Source organism: Clarias gariepinus, chromosome 23, assembly GCF_024256425.1.
Source record: "Clarias gariepinus isolate MV-2021 ecotype Netherlands chromosome 23, CGAR_prim_01v2, whole genome shotgun sequence".
Taxonomy (NCBI): Eukaryota; Metazoa; Chordata; class Actinopteri; order Siluriformes; family Clariidae; genus Clarias; species Clarias gariepinus.
The window spans coordinates 17,500,004-17,522,833 of NC_071122.1; the positions used below are offsets into that span (position 1 = coordinate 17,500,004).

Sequence of the window (22,830 nt, forward strand, 5' to 3'; positions counted from 1 at the left end):
ATTTATATTCTCTTTTTTTTATTATTTCTATAGTTAAAATTTTATTCCTTTTCATTTTATTTTGTTTTTATTATATTTAATTTACTTGTGTTTTATTTTACATAATTTGATTATATTTGTTTCCATTTTATTTCATATTTATTTAATTTAACTTGAGTTTATTTCATTTTATTGTCCTATAATCGGCCACTCCTTTAAGCGGTAGTTTCTTGTACAAACACATCTGAGATGACGTCATCCAAGGGCCATCTTGACCTTGGTTAGAAAGAACTGTCGCAGATTGGTTGCTTCAGCTCGGACGTAGAGCGCGATCCAATCCCCGTTGCGCGAGATTTCCGATGTCTCGCGTGAAAGTACGTGCGCGGAAAGGTTAGTTCCATGATGGCTGAAGATCCCGGAGGAGCTTATTTCAATTTCTCTCTCACTTTTCTCTGTTTTTCGTTACCTCTGCTGGAAACATGGCAGGGCACGCAATCACGGTAGAAAGTCACAGACTCGCGACGTTGCCATGCCCAAGAAAGGGAACAGAAAACGGCTGAAATTTCGAGCCGACGATGTTTGCTCGGAGTCAGGTATTAGAGTTAGCACTCGGTGTTAGCCGGCTGGCTGTTTTCCCGCAAAACTCTTACAAACGCGAATAATAATATATGTTAAACTGGAGCTCATTTAACGATTCCCCTTATAGTTAGTGCGTTAAGGAAGGTTTGATTGATGTTTTGTGAGAGTAACAAAATTATAACCTGGTTAGGCTACATCATTTGAATTGTTTCAGATATGGTAATGTAACTTCCGGTCTGTCTTGTCATGTCGCTTTGATTGCAGTAACGGTGGCTGACTATGCCAACGCCGATCCTGCCATCGTCAAGTCGGGAAGACTAAAAAAAGCCGTTGCTAATGCGTTTGAAAAAAAGGGTAAGCGATAGGCCAGATAAAGAAGTCTGAATATGAGTGTGGGATCAATAAAACTGTGTACAGTGAAGAGCAGAGTGAAGCTTTTCAATGAGTCATTTACTACTGCTCACTGACTCACTGATTCATTCTGTTGAATTCATTTATTAGGTTGCATACTGCAATCTTTCTCTCTCTCTCTCTCTCTCTCTCTCTCTTTCTCTCTCTTTCTCACACATTTACACACACACATAAAATGTTAAGGGGTTTAGGATTCTGTTCCTGCCTCTGGTTTGTGTGTAGTTTATCATCTCCATCTTGCCATAAGCATTGTCTGTGCTTATGGGAAAAAGTGCTAATGAATGACTGTAGCTAGAAGTATGCAACCTCATACTTCAATCAGTATCACTCTGTAGAAATATTTGACTGAATTAGTGATAATAAATGACATGTATATACATTTTATATGAAAAATATATAAAAGTTAAGTTTTTATTCATCACATATACATAACTGCAGAGTAAAATTCGTTACTTTTGGCAGACTCCAAATATGTTAGTAGGTTGGAGTCTATTATATGGTGCCCCTGGAGTAGACAGGGTCAAGGCATAATAACCCAGAAGCAGCAACCTGACAGAGCTGGGACTTAAACCAATAGCTTAGAGCCTTGAACACACTGAGCCACCACCGCCTCAATATATATATTATATATGTTTTTATTTATTTATATATATATATATATATATATATATATATATATAGTGTTATATTGTTTGACTTCCCTGTTTTTTCTGCTTTTTGTTTAATTTATAATATATCGTTTAACATCTCTGCTTCAGTGAAGCTTCTTTGTGGGCTGGAGGCTTCACAAGGTCCTGTACAGGAAGTCCTGTCGTCAACAACTGACGCGGCTAAAGATGACAGCAGTGAAGAGCTGGACTCCGAGGAGGGTGACGAAGAATGCAGAGGGTCACGTAAAAAGAAGAACAAGAGACGCAAAGGTAACGGGGCTCTCATAACTTTGCCACTAGGCATGACTTGCAGTCTATAAACATAAACACTGCATATAAAAACGGGAAGGAACAGTAAACAGGTTCTGTAGAGTAAACAGGATGATTAATGGCATATTGCCTCCGGCTTTAAACAACCCTAAGAGAGCTTGTGTCCTGAAATTGACAACATTCATCAATATCAGCAACCTTTTCAAAAATTCATCAAGTGTTGTAAAACTGATAACCTCCAATGTTTGAAGCTGCTTGTTAAGTTAATGTGCAGATGTAGTTGTAGTTGACTTTTAATCTTTGTGTCTGTGTTGTCTTTAATAGAAAATGGTGAAGGTGTAGATGGGGAAGAGTATCCAATTGACATATGGCATGTTCTTGCTGCCTACATCCGGCCTGAAGACGTCTGCAGGTTTGCACTGATCTGCAAGAATGCCTGGACAGTCACGTGCACTGCAGCGTTTTGGACGAGACTGTATAAGAGGTGGGACAATTAAAGCAGGTTTTCTTTGTCCGTCATATACTGTACATTATACGGCATGATCTTTGAAGACCTTTTTGTGTACCAGCAGTTCTAGTAAAGCTGTTTATAGACAGTATAAGTAGCAAATCATATATTATTTAGAGAATTAATTTGTTTTTAGAATTTCATGTGGAATGTCAATTTAGTTTCTTTAGCAGGTGTGAGTGAAATGTTATTTAACGATCAATAAGTGGAGATATTTTCTCTGATATTTATTTGAGCTGAAATAAAATCCATTATAATTCTTTACATATTTCTTTTTTTAAAAGGGTATAATTTAAGCGAAACACAATTAGGGTTTTTTTTTTTCTCTCCCCGACTTAAAAAGCTCCCTAACAACAAAAAAAAAAAAACAGGGAGCATGTTATGGTATAGGTGTGTTTTTATGAAATGAACAGTTTTGTTCTGACAGTAATTCTTCTACCACCCTCAGCCTAGCATTTCTTTGCTTCTTATTGCTAAACGCTTTTTTTCCCGGCTTTGCATGACTTTAGTCTCGAATTTTACTTACTGTCATCCTACGTTTGAGTGGCATTCAAATGAGTTTGCGGGCATTCCTGTCAGTAGAGATGTGTTTTCATCCTCTGCCAATCTGTAGCTTTGCTGTCCCCAGTGTCAACTGTTTGACTTTGTTCTTGTGTACTACCATCTTTGAAGTTTTATGGATGGAAACAACCTGACGCTCGTTCTATCCTTGTGCCAGTAAAGCCAGGACTGAGCCCTTTTTTTTTTTCTCACTGAACCTTTTGCCAATTCTTGGCATGCTCAAGTGTTAGTTTTCAAATTTTATTTACGTTTAAGATACTACTCAACTGTAATGACAATTCTGTAAATTACATCATGTCATTGTCATCTATAACCAAAGACTGTCAATGGCAAATGGTTGTACATTTTAGACTTTTGGGGAGTGGCCTGACGATGTTGAGTTTGCTCAATTATTTTAAGAGTGTACCATAACTAATGACATTACACTGGACTCTGGACTGCTCAGTGCAGAATCAGTTATATGTTGACAACAAATACTTTAACTGCCTATGTCATGATGAGGAAGAACAATAGAAACTTGGTGGCATCAGCTACCAAAAATATTATCTTGCTGTGTTGTTACATGCTAAAATCAAACAAAGTCATTAACTTCAAGTTTTATCACATACCAGCTTTTACTACCCTTTAACAGCTTTTACAACCTTGGTTAAATATGACAAGACAAAAGGATTGAACTAAGGCGATTAAAAATGCAGGTGTTTGTAGCGCACACTTCATATCAGGTAAGGATAAATATGGTATTGTTTTTTTATAGGCGTGGATTGGCAAGGTCAAACATCTAACGTTAATCGGAAATTAGGGAACTAGGTGGAGTCACATTAGGTGATTCTCTTGTAACTTCCCTGAGAGGCAATGCGTGTTATATTGCTCTGTTGCTGAATTTTGTATCAAGTACTAATAGGTGGGTTAACGCTTCCAACATTGCTGTAACATATGTGCCTTTTGTGCCTTAATTTACCATCTAGATGGAAAGTGCTAAGTAAACTAAACAAGCAGTGGAGATTTGGCTGAAGGAAAGTGTATAAGTGAAGTCTTTAATTCTTTAGCTCCTAAAACTGTGTCCTGAATGGTCATACTTAGGCCGTGGGATACAGTCGATGAGTTGTAGGTTTACAGACGCAGAATTATCAATTATTGGTTTATAGTAGGATAATCATTTTACTCTGTCCATGCACTGAGTTGGTGTGTATGAGTCACAGTTGTTTAGGGGACTGTTTATTTGCACATATTTAGATAATTCATATTTTATTTAAAAAGCATTAAAATACAAACCAGCAAAACATGTGATGCAGCCTAATGTAATGTGCTCAGGGAATTCTGTTCACTCCAGCTAGGCTCCGTCCACGAAAATCGTTAATGCGTTTATTAACGGCAAAAGGATATAATATTTTATTTGGTGCAGTTCAGCCTTCTTGAATGGAGCTAGTTTTAATATATTCTGTTTATTTACAAATGTAACAACTTTTGATTTAAACAAAAATTTAAACTGATGTACAGGATCAAGAGCAATTTTTTTTACTTGTAAATGCAAACCACCATGTATAATAGTACTTTATTGGTAGTATTACAAATAAAAACAGCTTATTTTTATCTTGGCCCCTGGGTTCTTTACAGTGGTCTGTTTCTCTTTAACATGTATACCACTTTGACTTCCTTGGATTGAGAGACTAGTGGATGAAATAAGATACGTTTTCCTTTCTTAATAATCCCCGAGCCATAAATCAGACAGACATCAGTATTAATTAAAATATATTTTATGATAATATATGGATCATAATGGTTCTTTATTTAAATCCTATTCATCCAGTAGTCCTACATGATGTAGCACATTCCTCACAAACTGCATTTCTTGTTTGCACATTGCTCATTTAAACATAAAATGAGGACTGACTTGCACGTCAGGCCATGGAAGATCACCCTGCTGCTTGACATATCATATCATATCTCATATCATTTCATACTCCCTGATTTTTATCATACTGCTGCTGTCATACCCGCACCATATCTTTACACTTGTGCTTTCATATTTTTTTTATACTTGACAGTTTACATTTTGTAAATTCTATTCTTTCGTAATTAAAAAATATATTATATTTTGTAACTTAATTTCCAGCTTAAATTTCTAGCTTTAGCTTATTTTAGGTCAAAGACAGTCCTATAAGCATTTCACTGCATATTATACAGTATGGTTGTGTATGTAACAGAATTAGAATTTGAAAGGTTTAGTCATGTGTGTTTAAGGCATTTTGATGAGGAATATGATTTTCTCATTATTAAGGTTAAGAATCAATTATTTGTAACATGTAATTTACATGCAGGTAAATTGACTCTTTTAAATATCTCAGTCAGTAAGCTGGGGTCATCAATAGATACAGCGCCCCTGGAGCAGATGGGGTTAAGGCTCTTGCTTCAGGGTTCAGCAGTGGCAATTGTGTGCACGCTTGGGCTTGAACCCCCGACCTTCCAACCAGGAAGCCAGAGTCTTAACTGTTTGACTCACCACTCTAATCTAATAATTCTCTTCTATTTTTTTTCTCTCTCTCTCTCTCTCTCTTGCACACACTCTCTTTCAGACACTACAGTCTTGATGCAGACCTTCCTTCTCGCCTTCAGCCTGACTCTCTTTTAAAAATGCGTTTTCTCCGTGCCCGTGTAATCCGCTCCCTTTTTCATCTCTACGAACCGTTCAGCCTCCGAGTGTCTAAGACTCCACAGCTTCCCGATTCGACTCCAAACACACTACTTAATTCCAAGGTTAGTAACATAAATAATCCTCCCCTGATGTCATGCTCTAATAGAAGGTGTTTGTCTGGTGTGTTACCACAATAATTACAGGATGTGATTCCTTTACATTGTATGTCTTAAAGTTATTGTTTTTCTCCGCATGCCTGGAGTCTGTACCCCTGTATTCCTGTTTGACATTACATAGCAAAGATAGCTCATCATGCAGTACAACTGTATTTTGCATAGTTCATGTGTGTACACACATTCATTTTTTTTTTCCTGATTTTTTTTCCCCCTAATTTAGTCGTATCCAATTCCTCCCTGTCACTAGGGGGCTCCCTCATTAAGGCCACTACGACTCAGCCAGGAGGGCCGAAGACCATCACGTGTTCCCTCCGAACCACGTGACGCCAGCCAACCGCATCTTTTCGAACTGCTCGCTCACGCACCGTTGGGGGCGGCGTAACCCACTCTGAGGACATTCGATCTTTAGAGCTCACAACGCTATCATCCTATGAGCTCACAGACGCCCCTGATTGGCTGTAGAGCCGTGATTAATGTGAGAGCACCTTTAAAAGAGAGCTCGGCGAGAGGTTACAGCATCACCCGGGAATCGAACCAGCAATCTCCGGATGATAGGGCGAGCACTTTACAGCTGCGCCACTCGGAAGACCCACACATTCATACTGTGCTATAAGCAACACCATTAACACTTAACAGTAAAGAACAAAAAAAAAAAAAACCAGACCATCAGCTAGGATGACAGCTCAACCTGCCAATCACAGAAGAGCATGGGGGGGAGGGGCATGAATCAGCAATACGGCATGTCTGATCCAGTGCATTGCAAGCTTATATCCACTGCCTTAATAACATGCACATCGTTCAGTTCTTTTGTAAAATCGCTTCGCTTTAACATAAGGACCATAAAAATATTTCACAGACGGAGAATTATAAATTACAAAATATAATTCTCAGGGAATTGTACACAATCGCTAATGTTTTGTTGGCCAGATAGATGGATAGATATTCCATCCATTCATCCCGTATAATGTTTTTTTTTTTTTTTAAGTTAAAAGCACCATGCGTTTACTGGCTGGATCTGAAACCCATGATTGGTTGGAGGTCAAAAAAACAAACAAAAAATAACTTAATATCTTATTCAAAATGCTTTGTAAGGTTGGACGTTTGTTCTATTTCAGCAAACAGCCAAGAGCAGCAAAAAGTTACCTAAGCAGGATACTAAAGGGAAAAAAATATTGCCAGCTGTGGAAAAATACACCCTTTTTCTACACTGCATGCATTACGTTTATACATAATGGTTTCTCCTCTTCTCCCTTATTTGTAGTGTTTGCTGTTTTGGGTCAACAAAGTCTCTGGAACTAGAGCCGAGCCCATGTGGGAATTCAATTTCAAGTTTGAAAAGCAGGTATTTTTATGCCCTTTACTAACATGTCTATGAAAGTCACTAGTCGCCCAGGTTCACGGTCACTGATGATTTATTAAATCAAGGCATTATTAGGACGTAGAGCTTGGTGTTTAGTTGAGTACTCTTGGCTTTGCATCGTTTGCTGCAAACACATTGTCTCAAACAGTATTCACACTTTCTTTGCTGTTTTTTTTTATTTTTCAGCCAGCCAAGGTGAAAAATGGCTCTCCTTGCGGTCTGGTGCTGCCCAGGCATTACAAGGACGTCAACACAAACCCAGACTCAGACTGCTACCTGCTGCGTGTCACCACTCTGAACTTCATCTTCACTTCTGTCGTCATGGGCATGACGCTCTCCCTGGTCAGTGATACTGCAGTTACGTTTGTTTAATGCATAGTTTATGCAGTATGACCTGAAACATGATGCGTTTTAAGGCTTTAATCAGAAGTTATAGCCTGGTGGTACTATAAAGGAATAATCCAGGATGATGTCATGGTTTTATAGCCTATGTCCATACAGTGTTAGTACAGTAATTAGATTATCCGGGGGTGGGGGGGGAATACCTTTATTTATCATCATTTATTCACATGCTTTTAATGAAAAATTTAATAAACCTGCATGTAAACTTTCTACATGTTAACTAAAACAGACCAGCTGGGGGTTACTGTACAACTCTGTGAGTGGATGTATGTATGTGTATGTAGAGTGTACATACAGAGTTATACAGTAACTGTCTAGTTTGGGAGAGCCTGTGTATATAATGGCCTTAGATTCCTCTTCTTAGCGAGGTCGAACCACGAGGTCTTAGCCCAGCCACCTCGTGGTTTGATGTTTTATATGCTCTAAGATGCTTTTCTGCCCACTATAGATTTAAAGAATGATTTTATATACAGTAGGTTAATGGAGACTTCCAAGCAGCATGACTGACTCTGACTGTTTTACCCTTAACCCACTTATCTCTAAGGCATTTCCAATAACAGAACTGTCACTCACTCACTCAGTAGTTTTTGTTGGTTGTTTGTTTTTTCCATTATTCTGTGTAAAACGTTACGGTTGTGTGAAATTCCGAGGAGATCAGCAGCTTTTGAAATATTCAAACTAGCCAATGTGGTACCAACAACTGTGCCACTATAAAAGTCACAACCGTCACAGTTTCTCCTAATTCAGACGTTTGATGTAAACATAAAGTTCATTTTGCATCAGGCTGCTGCCACATGATCGGCTCATTGGACAATTGAATGTGTTCCTAATGAAAAGGTGTGCATGTGTGTATATACACAGTGAAACCTTGGGTTACGAGCATAATTCGTTCCGGAAGTGGGCTTGTATTTTAAAACACTCGTAAACCAAATAAAATAAGAAGAAGTAATGGAAACTCAAATTATTCATTACACAGCCCAAAAAATTAAATACTTAATAATAATTAACACAAAATATAAAGTAAAAATAAAACAAATTAACAAGCACTTTACCTAAAAAAAAAAAAGGTAAAAATTTATTCTGACAGATGTCTGACAGACGTGTTTCCGTTTGTGCGCGCAGGCGCTGTGTGTGTGTGTGTGTGTGTGTGTGTGTGTGTGTGTGTGTGTGTGTGTGTGTGTGTGTGTGTGTAGGTAAAGCCCCTCTCCCCCTTCTTGTCTTACACAGTTACCCTTCCTCCACTCTTTTCACACGCATGTACACAATGGAAACACTGTTTTATCAGAAAAATAAACAAGAAATCTCTGACACTCAATTGAGCGACACGCTAATGGAATCAATGCTGTTAAGTAAAAATAAAACAAGTTAACCTGCACTTTACCTTTGAAAAGCCAAAATTTATGAAAAATCTTTGCTTGTTTTGCGGAACACTTCCAAACCGTGTTACTCATTTACATTTACATTTAGGCATTTGGCTAAATGTAAATGAGTAACACGGTAATTACTCGCAATCCAAGGTTTATAATCCTGGAGATTATATATATATATATATATATATATATATATATATATATATATATATATATATGTGTGTGTGAAATAGAAAAATAAATATAAAACAGAAGGTAAGTTTAACTAAGAAAGAATAAAATAAAATATAGAATTAAAATAACATAACTGTACAGTACAAAATAGGCAATAAAAGAGACATATATGAAAAATATAGAAAATATATATATACACACACAGACAGAGCGAGAGGGAAAGAGAGTTTATGCACTGACCAGGTTTTACCTATGGCGAAGTGAAATGAAGGACCTTTGTAAAGGTCAAGGTCATTAGAATGTCATTTGCACAGTGTTGCAGAGCATTTAAAACAAAGTTATCCAGACCGATGTACATTACGATGTGTTGATCCTAATCTGCAATGATTGTTCGGGTCAAATCGGGACTTTTGATTGTACAGAGCACTCTTTATTCCTCTATATAATCCCTTGCTACCCCAATGCACTCATTCCAGCGTTTCACTAGTGCTTGAATACCATCAAGGTGGAAAGTTTTTTTCAGTACACCTGAACCTTGATTGGATTGTCAAATTCATGTCTGAAACACTGGACTCCCACAAACTCCTTTAATAGCCAAAACATGTGAAAATAGCTTGGAGAAAGTCAGGAGGGTAACTCCCTGCCAAGTTCCTATAACATGCTGTCCTTTAAATTGTTCTTAGAAATAATCTGTTTAGTTTGAGAATATTTGCAGGAAAATAGTAAATGTCTTATGCATTCTGCTTTTATCTAAAACTCCTAAATGATATTCCAGTATAATTCCTAGCTCGACATCCTACCCCTTATTCTAATGGTATATCTGCTTCATCTCACGATACTTTTCATTTAATATTTAGGTGTTTACTGCTGACACACATTATTCTGCTTTTCTTGCATTTATACAAAAACATTAAGTAAACTTACATTATTCTTTCTGCCTCTTTCAGTTTACCATTAACGTGAGCACAGACATGCGGCACCACCGGGTACGCTTGGAGTTCCAGGATTCGCCCATACTCCGGGGGAAAAAGCTCCGAGGGGAGCAAGGCGTCCAGGTGGTGCTCGACCCTGTCCACAGCGTGCGTCTCATGGACTGGTGGCACCCTCAGTTCCCTATGCCGTCTTGCGCCTGACACTTGAAGATTAACACGCGCTTCTGTCATTAGTGATGATTATGGACTTTTTCTTTTCTGACATTTTAGCGTGCTTGTTTTTGTGCATGATCGCAGCTAGGTTTATGGCGTCCATACATGATCTTGTGAGTTTCAGGGTTGACGTTGTTGTTTTTTTTGTTTGTTTTTCTTTATTAGGCCCACAACACGCTTCTCTGCACCATATTATTAGTAGTCAGAGACCTGTTTCAGATTGAAATGAGGACGCAGATGTTATATTTGCTTGCACATCACATTTCTTGTCTGTATAAGCCCACCCTAAATAGACACACACTGTTGTAAATGAAAGATTTTGGAGGAAAATAATACACAAAGGCGTAGACGTTTAAACCAACAATCTTCTAATGCACCTTTTAAATGATCCTCCAAGACTTGCAGATCTGCACCATGCTCAGCAGAGGCGGTATTTCTGCTGGATGACTGATTTGTGTAAACTCAGAAATTAGCTCTTAGCTTACATGTTTAAGATAAGGCCAAGGTGGCAGTGGTGTAACTTCTAGGACTGTGTGTACAGTCGCAATCATGCATGCTTCACCAGTTAAATGATGTGTGGAAGGGTTGTATTGTACACAAGTTTTTCAGTTTGTTTTTACTGGCTTAGATACAGCTTTATATCTCACGGTAGTGTTTTTTTTTTTTTTTCCTTTTTTTTTTTCTTGCAAGCAATGCTTAAGTTCATTTTTGCACAGGTTATAGAATCTTTAGATTTGGCTTTGTTTCGTCGACATAAGAATGCCGGATAATTCATTTAAAATGTCTGTTGTAATAAATATTACAAGTTCCAACCCTTGACATAAATGTTTCATTTTGTTTGAGTAGAGAAGCAGCACTGCTGACATTTTGCATGTGTGTGTGTGCGTGTGTGTTTTAAAGGAGTGTTATATAAACAGAAGGCATTCACAGGAAGTCAGATAAACTACAGTGTTAAGTAATGCTGACATTCACTCACTTATCATCTGTACCACTTTATCCTGTATAAACAGTTGCAGGGGGCCTGGATTCTATCCCAGGAGACTTAGGCCACTCTGGATGGGGTGCCAATCCATCGCAGGGCACACATACACACAGTCATTGACGCACCATGGGGCAATTTGGGAACGCCTATTAGCCTAATCTGCATGTCTTTGGACTGTGGGAGGTACTCCGAGCATGGGGAGAACATGGAAACTCCATGAACACAGACCTGAGGCGGGAATCGAACCCGGTTACTTGCGAACAATGCCACCTACTTTTAAAGTTTTTTTTAATGCCTGTATATTTTTATTCTGATCTTTTTACACTATTAGTATTTTTTTCGGTGGGGCCTTGAACTTACGGCAAAAAGTGGCTTATAACTCCTTAAGGTATATAAAAGCTAGTAACGATACTGCCTACTGTTACTGTTGGTGAAAAATCCCGGAAAACGCTCACGGTGTGACTTACTGATGTCACAACATCACAACTTTGAAATCAACTTTTTGATGATATTCTTTATTTCAATTCAAAAGTCAAACTCGTATTACATATTCATTAGACACACTGATCTATTTCAAATATTTATTTATTTTAATTTTGATGATTATAGGTAACTTACAGCTAATGAAAACCCCAAATTCAGTATCACTAAGATAAGAAAGTTGCATAAGACCAATAAAAAAAAAAGATTTTTAACACAGACATGTACCACCAAAAAGTATGAACATATAGGCCTACAGCATTAAGTACTTGTGTCGCATCATCCTCTTCATAATACCGCATAGATTTCCTAAGGCGTTAAGGTGGGGCGAGTTTGCTGGCCAGTCTTCTTCCTGGTAGATGGCTCTGCTGACCTTGGACCTAATAAAACACTGTGGACCAACACCAGCAGATGACATGGCTCCCTATACCACCACTGACTGTACAAACATTACACTGGAGCTCAAGCAACTTGGATTCTCTGCCTCTCCTCTCTTCCTCCAAACTTTAAGACCTTGATTTCCAAATTTACTTTCATATGGCAACAGTCCAGTCCAGTCCTTTTTGTTCTTAGCCCAGGTAAGCCACCTCTGACGTTGTCTCTGGTTGACATTAGGAATGTGACAGTTGTAGCCCATGTCCTGGGTATGTCTGAGCGTGGTGGCTCTTAAAGCACTGACTCCGGCTGTAGTTCACTCCTTGTGAATCTTTCCCAAATTTTTTAACAGTCTTCGTCTCATAATCCTCTCAAAGCTGTGGTTATTCCTGTTGCTTGTGCACTTTTTTCTACCGCATTTCTTCCTCCCATTCAACTATCCATGCTTGGATACAGCACTTTGTGAACAGCCAGCTATTTTAGCAATGACCTTTTGTGTCTTACCCCCTCCATGTACAGGGTGTCAATGATCGTCTTCTGGACAACTGTTAAGTCAGCAGTGTTCCCCATGATTGTGTAGCCTACTGAATTAGAGTGAGACCATGTAAAGGCTCAGGAAACCTTTGCAGGTCTTTTGAGTTAATTAGACGATTAGAGTGTGACAACATGATGATATATATTGAACTTTTTTTCACAATAGTCAAATTTTCTAAGGTTACTGAATTTGGGGTTTTCATTAGATGTAAGCCATAATCGTAAAAACAAATAAACACTTAAATAAATATACTCTCTCTCTCTCTCTCTCTATATATATATATATATATATATATATATATATATATATATATATATATACTACAGCTCAAAAGTTTGGGGTCACTTTCTAACTCCATGATGGTTCCTGACTTTTATTTCTTTCTACATTGTAAAGGAATGCTGATGCTGTCCAAAAAATGCGTTAATCTCCTTTGAACAGTTAATGGTGAGGTGTGTCTGCTACTTATGCTCTGTAAAGACTTCATAACGCCTCTAATCTGAGGTGCTGTTAATTGGTCATTTTTCAGGCTGATAACTCTAAATGAATTTCTTGTCTGCAGCAGAGGTAGGTTTTGGTCTCCCTCCTAGGATGGCCTTCATGAGAGCCAGTTTCATTATGGTGCTTGACGGATTTTGCAAACGCACTTGACAATACTGTTCTTGCAAGAACTATTCCAGAAAGGCTGACCCCTGTGTCTTAAAATAACAACTGTTGTTTTTGTTGTTGTTACGTAATTACCTAATTCCGTATGTGTTTTTTTATAGTTTTGAAATCCCCAGTATTGTAGAATGTAGAAAATAAATCACTAAACAAAAACAAAGAAATTTGCAAGTGACCCCAAACGGTTTTACACTGACCTAAAGACTTATTAGGAACACCATACTAATACAGTGTTTGACCCCCTTTCGCCTTCAGAACTGCCTTAATTTTACGTGGCATTGATTCAATAAGGTGCTGAAAGCATTCTTTAGAAATTTTGGCCCATATTGATAGGTTAGCATCTTGCAGTTGATGGAGATTTGTGGTATGCACATCCAGGGCACGAAGCTCCCGTTCCACCACATCCCAAAGATGTTCAAGAAACCAATTTGAAATGATTCGAGCTTTGTGACATGGTGCATTATCCTGCTGGAAGTAGCCATCAGAGGATGGGTACATGGTAGTCATAAAGGGATGGACATGGTCAGAAACAATGTTCAGGTAGCCCGTGGCATTTAAACGATGCCCAATTGGCACTAAGAGGCCTAAAGTGTGCCAAGAAAACATCCCCCACACCATTACACCACCATCACCAGCCTGTTTACGCCAAATTTTGACTCTACCATTTGAATGTCTCAAATTGAGACTCATCAGACCAGGCAACATTTTTCCAGTCTATAACTGTTCAATTTTTGTGAGCTTGTGCAAATTGTAGCCTCTTTTTCCTATTTGTAGTGGAGATGACCTCAACTGCCTCAAGGTTGTGCGTGTTGTGGCTTCACAAATGCTTTGCTGCATACCTCGGATGTAACGAGTGGTTATTTCAGTCAAAGTTGCTCTTCTATCAGCTTGAATCAGTCGGCCCATTCTCCTCTGACCTCTAGCATCAACAAGGCATTTTCGCCCACAGGACTGCCGCATACTGGATGTTTTTCCCTTTTCACACCATCTTTGTAAACCATAGAAATGGTTGTGCGTGAAAATCCCAGTAACTGAGCAGATTGTGAAATACTCAGACCGGCACGTCTGGCACCAACAACCATGCCACACTCAAAATTGTTTAAATCACCTTTCTTTCCTATTCTGACATTCAGTTCGGAGTTCAGGAGATTGTCTTGACCAGGACCACACCCCTAAATGCAGTGAAGCAACTGCCATGTAATTGATTGATTGATTAGATAATTGCATTAATAAGAAATTGAATAACCCTTTAGGTGGATGTGTATATATATATATATATATATATATATATATATATATATATATATATATATATAGGCAAAAACATATACACACATTATAATTCTTATATATATATATATATATATATATATATATATATATATATATATATATATATAAAATAATATAAAAAATAATATATAGACTATTACATGTATACAGTCTTATGAAGTGTGTATAAGTTTTTGGTTATATTAATTTATTGCAATAAAGTTTTTATTTTAGTATAAAAATATTTATACAGGTCTTTCTTTTCTTGGCGTGTATATACATTTTTTTTGACGTATACATATATATTTTTTTAAAGAAATCTATTTATTTAATGTGACACGTTATAGGTGGTGAATATTAAAGACAACCCTCGTGACAGTCAGTACTTTAGGAATTCAACAAACCTTTATTCTTGTCCTAGTGTTGGTTATGTAAATTAAACTACTGAACGCGCACTTCACTCGGCTTGAGCGCGTACAAATCCATGTCCCGGCTCGCTCTCTGATTGGTCAGAGCAGCTGCCACTTCCCTGCGCTTGCAGGTGACCGACCTACAGCGAGCCACACCGACATCACGAAAACAAATAGCGGACCGCCGAGGAGTATGACGACTTGAAATAATCTTCAAAGAGAGAGAGAGAGAGCGCGAGAGCGATACGAAAATATAGATATAAAAATATAAGTCACACAGGGGACATTTTTTGCAGCAGTTTCAGTTCCAGGAACCGGAGGAGGAAGCGATACTCCCGTGGCTCTGACACTGCGTTACCGTCACCGAGCTGCGCGTGAAGAACAGCCGGGTGTTCACTTTGTACTTTCTGACCTTCAGCGGGTGAGTCGAGTTATTCCGCGTGCGCGCGCGTGCAGCGCGGATTTCATCAAAACCGCGCAGTGTTTAGACTCGTTTTAGCCTTTTATTTCAATGTCAGTATTTAGAAGTTGTTGGGTTGGGATCGGCTTTAGGTCGCAGTCAAAGTCGGTGTCATATGTCACATCAGCCGTGTAGTGTTAAAGCAGAGGCGGAGGAGAAAAGAGAAGTTGGACTTGTTTTACCAATGAGTGTCACGCACTGTTTATGATCTATTTAAGCAATCAAAAATAAACAAACTTGAAAAAAAAACTTTAGGTTAAATGTTTATTACCACTCTTAGTTTTTTTGTGTTTAACGTTAAAGTTATTAGTTAACAGTTTGCGCGTTTTTTTAAATCTCCTTTTTTAAATGTAAAGAGTGATTCTGTGAATCTTTCTCTCTTTCTCTCTCTCTCTTTCTCTCTCCGAGGCTGTTGGGTCCCTATGTGCGTGTCTCTATGTGCGTGTCCATGTTTAGTTTGTCATGTGCGTTAGTATGCGATGCGCGTTCTGACCAATAGGAGGAGTCCGAGCGCTCGTGCGCGGTCAGGTTAGCCAATCACGACGTAGTGTCAAGCTGAATGTGAAGCGCCAAGTTATTTTTGTCCGCCGGCTCTGCTCAACATATCCTGTGAAGAAGGGGAAAACACACACACACACACACACACACACCAGTGCGAGACACAAGGTTCTTGAGTGTATTTATTTATTCATTAATTTAGGTATGTGTGTTGTAGCAAATGTGTTACAGTATTATATTATCAGGGATGTTCAGGAGATGATGAGGGAATGAAAACTGTCCCATGAGTGTCTTCACATGTCTTAAAGCTGTACTCATTAACGCGTTAATCCATGTGATTTAATCTAGAAATTTTAACGCATTACACAGATTGACCAAGCGCCATATGACCAAGTTTGGTGCTAGTGTGTGATAAGGGCATGTTTAAAACAGATAATTTGATGACGGATAGAACATTATCCGTGTGTTATAAGTTTCACTATAAAAAGTGTCTAGATGGACATTTGGATAAAAAGTCGAGCTAAAGCTGTAGGTTGTTGATTTTTGGATGTAAGGATCTAGGTTCGAGCCCCGCTATCGGTGTTTTGCTAAACCCATACTACCCTGCCAATGCATGCAGGGCCAGTCCCATTCGAGAGATTTTTATTTAACATTAAAATGTTAATGTTTAAGATATTATAAAACTGCATAATCTGTTTCCTTTAACCAGTTTGCCATGCATTTCTTGATTCTGACATTGCAACTTTATAAGACAATTAAACCTGTGGTATTTTATTTTAAACCTTGTGAATTATCATAATTAATCACAAATTATGACAGTAATTAACTGGATAAAAAAATTTAATTGAGTGGAATGAAAATGTTTTTTTGTTTAATTGTTTGGGCATTGGGCAGTGGATGGTGTTTGTGATTACCAGCTTTTATGCTATACTGTGGGCAGGCCATCTTCTTCTTCTTTGTTGTGTAACGGTTTAACAGCCAATTATCTGATTTTATGTCATAAGTGTTACCCTGATTATCAGCGTTTATGTCATACAGGTGTTCCTCACCGCATGTAAAAGCTGGGTCATCATCAAATTTATGTCATACTTTGTCATTTAAATTTACATATAGACTGCACCACTTAGTAATGTCTAAATAATATATTAATAACATAGTAATAATAATAATAATAATAATAACAACAAGTAATATAGAAACGCCAGCTAATAGGAACCGGCCTACACCTCAAATTAGGTATGCAATAATAAAATAATAACGTTAAAAATAAGTGTAATAAATCTAATGTGTTATCTACTTTGTAATAGTTGTAACAGTTACCACAGTTAGGTTTTGCTTATTAATACATTGTTAGATTTGTAGTCTATCTGGAGATTGTTACGTCTTTCCTAGCCAGATAAGCATTTTCCTGTTTGACAACATTGACAGCGGCGAGAGGATGAGAGAGGCTGCAACACGCGGCTATTTAAAAATTAGACCGTAAGCGTTCACGTTCTGTCTTGGGGAAACATAAAAGCAAGACTTCTTCTCGATGTCTTCTGTCAGAGTACATCGTATCCCCAGTGTAGTGAGAATGTCATGACTAAATACGCAAAGAAAAGGTCAGTGTCTTTGTCTAGAGAACACACCTTTTTGTGCCAAGGTTTAGGCAAATAATTAAATGCAGATTGTGCCATTTCTCAGACGAGGCTTATGGGCTGTTCACATGTGTCATCTTTTACGTGTGTTATTTTAATGAAGACGCGTGACAAACGTACTCACAACAGAGAGAGGGAGACAGTCGCGATGCTCTTGTTTTCCATGCGCATCCACGGGGCAGTGGTATATAAAAAAAAAATCCAACTTTTCAGAATGTCTCAGGTGACAAAAATTAATGAAGATATTTATCTTGTGGTTAAAATATCTTTAAAAACACATGTATTCACAGCTTAGGTAGATGCTTAGATTCACAACAATTTGCAGGCAAACAGTGCTATTTCTTTTTTTTTTTTTCACTTGGAAAGCATTTTGAATCTTTCTAACACTTGAATGTCAGTTGGTTCAAAGTTAGAGTTGCTTTGGTTTAAGCATCTGACTGCAGTCACTTTTCCACTAGATTTGACTGTATTGTTTTAGACTACCTTATACATGTGAATGTCTGTTGCTTGCAAAGTAATAAGCAAGGTTTTATAAAAATCATTTGCTAATCATCAATCATCCTGGAGCTTTGACCTTGAGTAGAAATCATATCCGGGCTTTTGAATATTAGGTTTGAAAAACCTTGCCCTAGAGGATAATGAAAATCTGCGATTAAGGACAGAGTGTAGGGAATTGTGTACTGTAGGACAAAGGAAATGCAGTAAAAAAAAAATAGTTTTTCATGTTGAGATGTTTTCATATACACTTCTAGATTTAATTTTCAGGTTTGGTTGTAATAGCCAATCTGTTTATATAACAACCTCTGGTTCTCGGATGATCTGTTTGTTTAATCCCGCATTTCCCCTTAGGAGGATATAGTACGGCTTTAAAGTGAATTCAGTAAGAACAGTGCAAGCTGATACAGTAGCAGAGGAGACATGTACTTAATTTTTTTTTTTAGTTCTTCAGGCTTCCTAATGGAGTTTAAAAAAAAAAAAGTTTTGCAAGATTTTGTTTATTAAGCTACACAGTAGCTTAGCCTATGAATCAATAAACCTAAAAAGCATTTAACGCAAGAACTAGTAAGAAACAGGTGCAGATGATGACAGATGATCAGGCCAGTGATCAGTATACTGGTGATGCTGGATGATGGAGCACTGAGTGGTTGGAACAGACAAGATAGGAGGCACTTTGCAGTCTGTTACAGTAAAGCATTTGTTCTCATTTCTTTAATTAAATCTACAGAATTTTATTCACTATAAAGAAATAAGGGACAGCTTAAGACTGTTGCAAAGTACTAAATATTTTGCTTAATTTAAAAAAATAAATAAATGCTTGAATCAGGGTACTTGCTTTTCATATTCAGGTAATTGAATGAATTAAGGCAATAAAAAAAGAAACTTTTTTATTTTGAGGCTAAATAATGACAACATATTTTTGAGTAGATTTATACTTTTTATTTTGCTTTTTGATTACAACACAGGATTAAATAAAGCGTCAAAAATGCACATACAGATGCACCCATTATTAATTGTGTTGTGCGCCAAGTCGCAAAATGTGTTTTAATTTGTAGAGCCCTAGGCCTCTCACCTTTCTGTTAGTAATGATGATTGACTACAATTCGGTACAATACAGTAGCTTCTCTGTGCCAAAGTCAGAAGTGTTTGACAGCAAAGTGTTTGACACTTATTTAATTGACCAGCACACAGTACAATGGAAAAGTCCAAGGACCCTAGTGCACATCTGAGAAAAGGGATGGTTTGATTTACATAGCTCAATTGGGCCTTGTACAGACAGCCTAGGAAAAACTGATTTTTAGCATATCCAAATTGAAATCAGTTTACAATAAGATTTGCTTTTTTCCTGAGCAGGAAGAAAATGTTGCCAATCTGACTTAAAGCAGAAGTGGTTTGAAATCAGATTGAAATCTGGTGTCTAAAGATATGTCTCATTCTGGTTGCTCTACCCTTTTAAATCAGATTTCAAACTGTCCATTGGGTCATTTACAACATGAAGTGGAAGTTCAAGTTCACACGATCATGTGGCATCGACATGGATTCATGGTTGAAAAACAACCTGGAACGCTGATATTCTCTGGTGCAATGGATAGGTTCTGTACCATGACTAGGCAGTGATGTGCCCTGAAGGGTGAAATGTGGAATCTCCATTCCAAGCCATTCTGTTTGACGTCACACAACACGTGTTCTACAGATTACTCACACCTTCAGTGTCGTTACCACAGCAACCAATGCAGGTAGTTTGACAGTGTGCTGGATGTTGGCTGTCAGTCTGGCCTGATCGCTTTCAGACAACAGTCTGGGCAGTCAGTCTTAAAGATCAGATTTGCAATAGTCTAAACAAGACTTTAAGGCCATTATTAAACAATTTTTAATTTCAAAATCAGTTCAGATTACTGTATTTAAGCACAAGTTATTTAGAGATATAGACACTTTGCCAAGGTCAGGAAGAACTTTCATCCTCTGCTGAAAGAGGATTTTGGTTTATATGATTAGGAACAACACAGGAACCATCAAAGCACAGATCTGTCATGAACTGGAAGTTCCTGGAACACCAATGTCACTGTCTGCACTCTAGTTATACATATCCATGGATTGAAAGCAGCCATATGAGAAAGAAGCCTTTGTTATAAAAAACGACACCTTGCTTGAGTAAGGTTTGCAGCTGACCACATGGACAAAGAAAACCCTTAAAGGAACTTTCTGACCAGAGGTGTGTTTGGAGGTATAAATGAGAGACATTACCCCCAATAACACAGTACCAGCTGTTAAGCCTGGTGGTTGATTATGTCTAGCTCATGGGTTAATAAAAAAAGGACTACCTCACAGATCTTCAGCATAATCTCAAATCATCTGCCAGACAGTTAAAACTTAAAAGCCAAAATTGCGTGTTCCATCCGAACAGTGAAGGTATCAGATTCCGTATCAGTCACACTCATTTATCAGACTCACTCACTGATACACCAGTCAGGCCAGAGATTAGAGAATGATTAAGTCATACGCCTCAATCATTTCTGTCATCGCTCTTCCTCATTTACGACATTCCGCTGTCACTCACGTTACGTTTAACAAGGAAGCAGACCTAAACAGACGAGTCAGTTTACTCAATCGAGTTGGAGTAGTTTGCCGTTATTTTTGTGCCAAAAACCTGAGGGTAAAACTCTGTGTTTTGCGCTCAGATTTTATGGTAATTTACTTAATCTCTCACATGCGCCGCCGCACTTTCAATCATGCACGCTAAAATACTGTCGTTTTTACGCTCACTCAAACTGTATTTCCACCCTCTCTGTCCTGCTCTTGCTCATATCACAACACTGTTCTTTACATTTACATTCCAGGCAATCAGAGGCTAGAAAAGGGAGATTACCAAACAACGAGAATCTCGAGGGGCTACATTCTGACGTTCTGTTTCTGATTGGCGTGTCCCCAATCAGAAACAGACAAACACAAACACACAAACTTTAGCGTGTACAGGTAATGGTTGGAGCATGTGTCAAACCATTACCTTTACACACTAAAAACAAACATACACTAAATTGCCAAAAGTATTTGCCCACCTGCCTTCACATGCATATGAACTTGAGTAAGTCCAATTCTTAATAGGGTTTAACATGATGCCGGCCCACCCTTTGCAGCTATAACCTTCCCAGAGCTTTAACTGTTCTGGGAAGGAATTCCACAAGGTTTAAGAGTGTGTTTATGGGAATGTTTGACCATTCTTCCAGAAGCGCATTTGTGAGGTCAGACACAAGTTCTTTCACACCAAACGCACTCATCCATGTCTTTATGGGCCTTGCTTTGTGCATTGTTGTATAGTCAAGTTAAAACAGGAAGAGGCCATCCCCAAACTGTACCCACAAAGTTGGGAGCATAAATTTGTCCAAAATGTCTTGGTATGCTTAAGCATTAAGAGTTCTTTTTACTGAAACTAAAGGGCCGAGCCCAACTGGCCCAATCTCAACTTAATAGAACACCTTTGTATTTGGGATCTTTGTGCATTTGTGACCCTTTTATGTATAATTTCGAGCCTCTGTTGTAACCAGACAACTCAATCAATTAAAACTAGTATATCAAAATTCTTGTGATTTTCTTTTATTAAATAGTATTTAATACAATCATTCTACCCCAGAGGAAGCCTAGTGCAAAACATTCATTCCTAGCCAAATATAGCATGACATACGCTACCAGTCAAACGTTTTAATTCCATGGTCTTTCCTGATGTATATTTCTTTCTACATTGTAAAGCAATGCTAAAGCCATCCAAAATATGCAATAATCCTTTGAACCGTTAATATTGAGATGTGTCCGCTACTTATGCTCTTTAAATCCTTCATGACGGCTCTAATATGAGGTGCTGTTTGTTAATTGGTGATTTCTGAGGCTGGTAACTCTAAATGAACGTCTCCTCTGCAGCAAAGGTAAGTTTTGGTCTTTTGGCTTTCCAGGCAAGGGATTAGTACACTAAAGCCAGTTTCATCATGGTGCTTGATGACTTTTGCAAATGCACTTGACAGTAGTGCTCTCGCAATAAATATTCCAGAACAGCTGACTGACGTGTCTTAAAATAACAACTGACTGTTGTTGTTCTTCTTCGTACTTAATTACCCAATTCCATATGTGTTATTACATAGTTTTTAAATCTTCAGTATTGTTTTGGAATGTAGAAAATAAATCCAAACTTTGTGTCCGAGCTTTAAACTAATACTGTACATGTTTATGATGAAAGTCAAGTAAAATTCTGACTTTCTCAATCTCCCATGTTGACTGGAATTTCTAATGCATGTATTGAGCTCATGACAGGGTTGATGGGTTCGAACGAAATGTGCAAGACATATGTAATAACGAAAATAGGGTGGTCAGAGACAAGGTAATTACAGGATCATACCTGTGTACTTTCACATGTTTATTTAAGGCATAACGTTTCTTTGCAGTACTGAACTGGCCAGAGTGACTGCAACACCTTTGTGGTTGAACGCAAACCACACAAACTATGTTAATACTAAACACGAAACTTCTCACATCACATAACAGGTAACTTGCTTCCCTTTTTTTTTATAGTCTTAATGCAAAATCACTATCATGATCTTTTTTTTATAGCTTGCTTGATTTTTTTTATTTAGATCAGATTTACCTCTTACAAATATGTCACAAAAATACATAACTGGAAATGATTCTATTTTTATGGCTAGATAATGTTTTCTTTTTTTCTTCCTTTTTTTTTTTTTAGAAATATGCCAGTAGAACAAAACATGTCAAAGTGTTCAAAAATTTATTTTATCATCTTATACTTTATACACAATTGTG

The 22,830-nt window shown here is 37.8% G+C and overlaps 2 protein-coding genes across 3 annotated transcripts in view; both read left to right on the forward strand.

Annotated features, from left to right (window-relative positions):
* The first annotated feature begins 365 nt into the window (after positions 1–365).
* Positions 366–11,042, forward strand: tmem183a (transmembrane protein 183A). The gene is made up of 8 exons (XM_053483809.1): positions 366–572; positions 823–912; positions 1,728–1,889; positions 2,214–2,373; positions 5,532–5,712; positions 7,028–7,108; positions 7,313–7,468; positions 10,020–11,042. The coding sequence occupies exons 1-8, from the start codon at positions 509–511 to the stop codon at positions 10,203–10,205; spliced, it is 1,080 nt and encodes a 359-aa protein (XP_053339784.1). The 5' UTR covers positions 366–508; the 3' UTR covers positions 10,206–11,042.
* Positions 11,043–15,065: 4,023 nt separating this feature from the next.
* The window catches only part of tfeb (transcription factor EB), a 49,620-nt gene continuing 41,855 nt past the window's right edge, over positions 15,066–22,830 (forward strand). For both annotated transcript variants that reach the window (XM_053483885.1, XM_053483881.1), the window contains exon 1: positions 15,066–15,355. The gene's annotated coding sequence lies outside the window, so the exon portion shown is untranslated. The remainder of the gene's footprint in view (positions 15,356–22,830) is intronic.

Excerpts from the sequence above, each read along its gene's own strand:
- tmem183a (XM_053483809.1), top strand. The coding sequence starts at position 509 with ATGCCCAAGAAAGGGAACAGAAAACGGCTGAAATTTCGAGCCGACGAT. Across the intron at positions 1,890-2,213 it reads GAAGAACAAGAGACGCAAAG|AAAATGGTGAAGGTGTAGAT; the intron begins GTAACGGGGCTC and ends TGTCTTTAATAG. Across the intron at positions 2,374-5,531 it reads TGGACGAGACTGTATAAGAG|ACACTACAGTCTTGATGCAG; the intron begins GTGGGACAATTA and ends ACTCTCTTTCAG.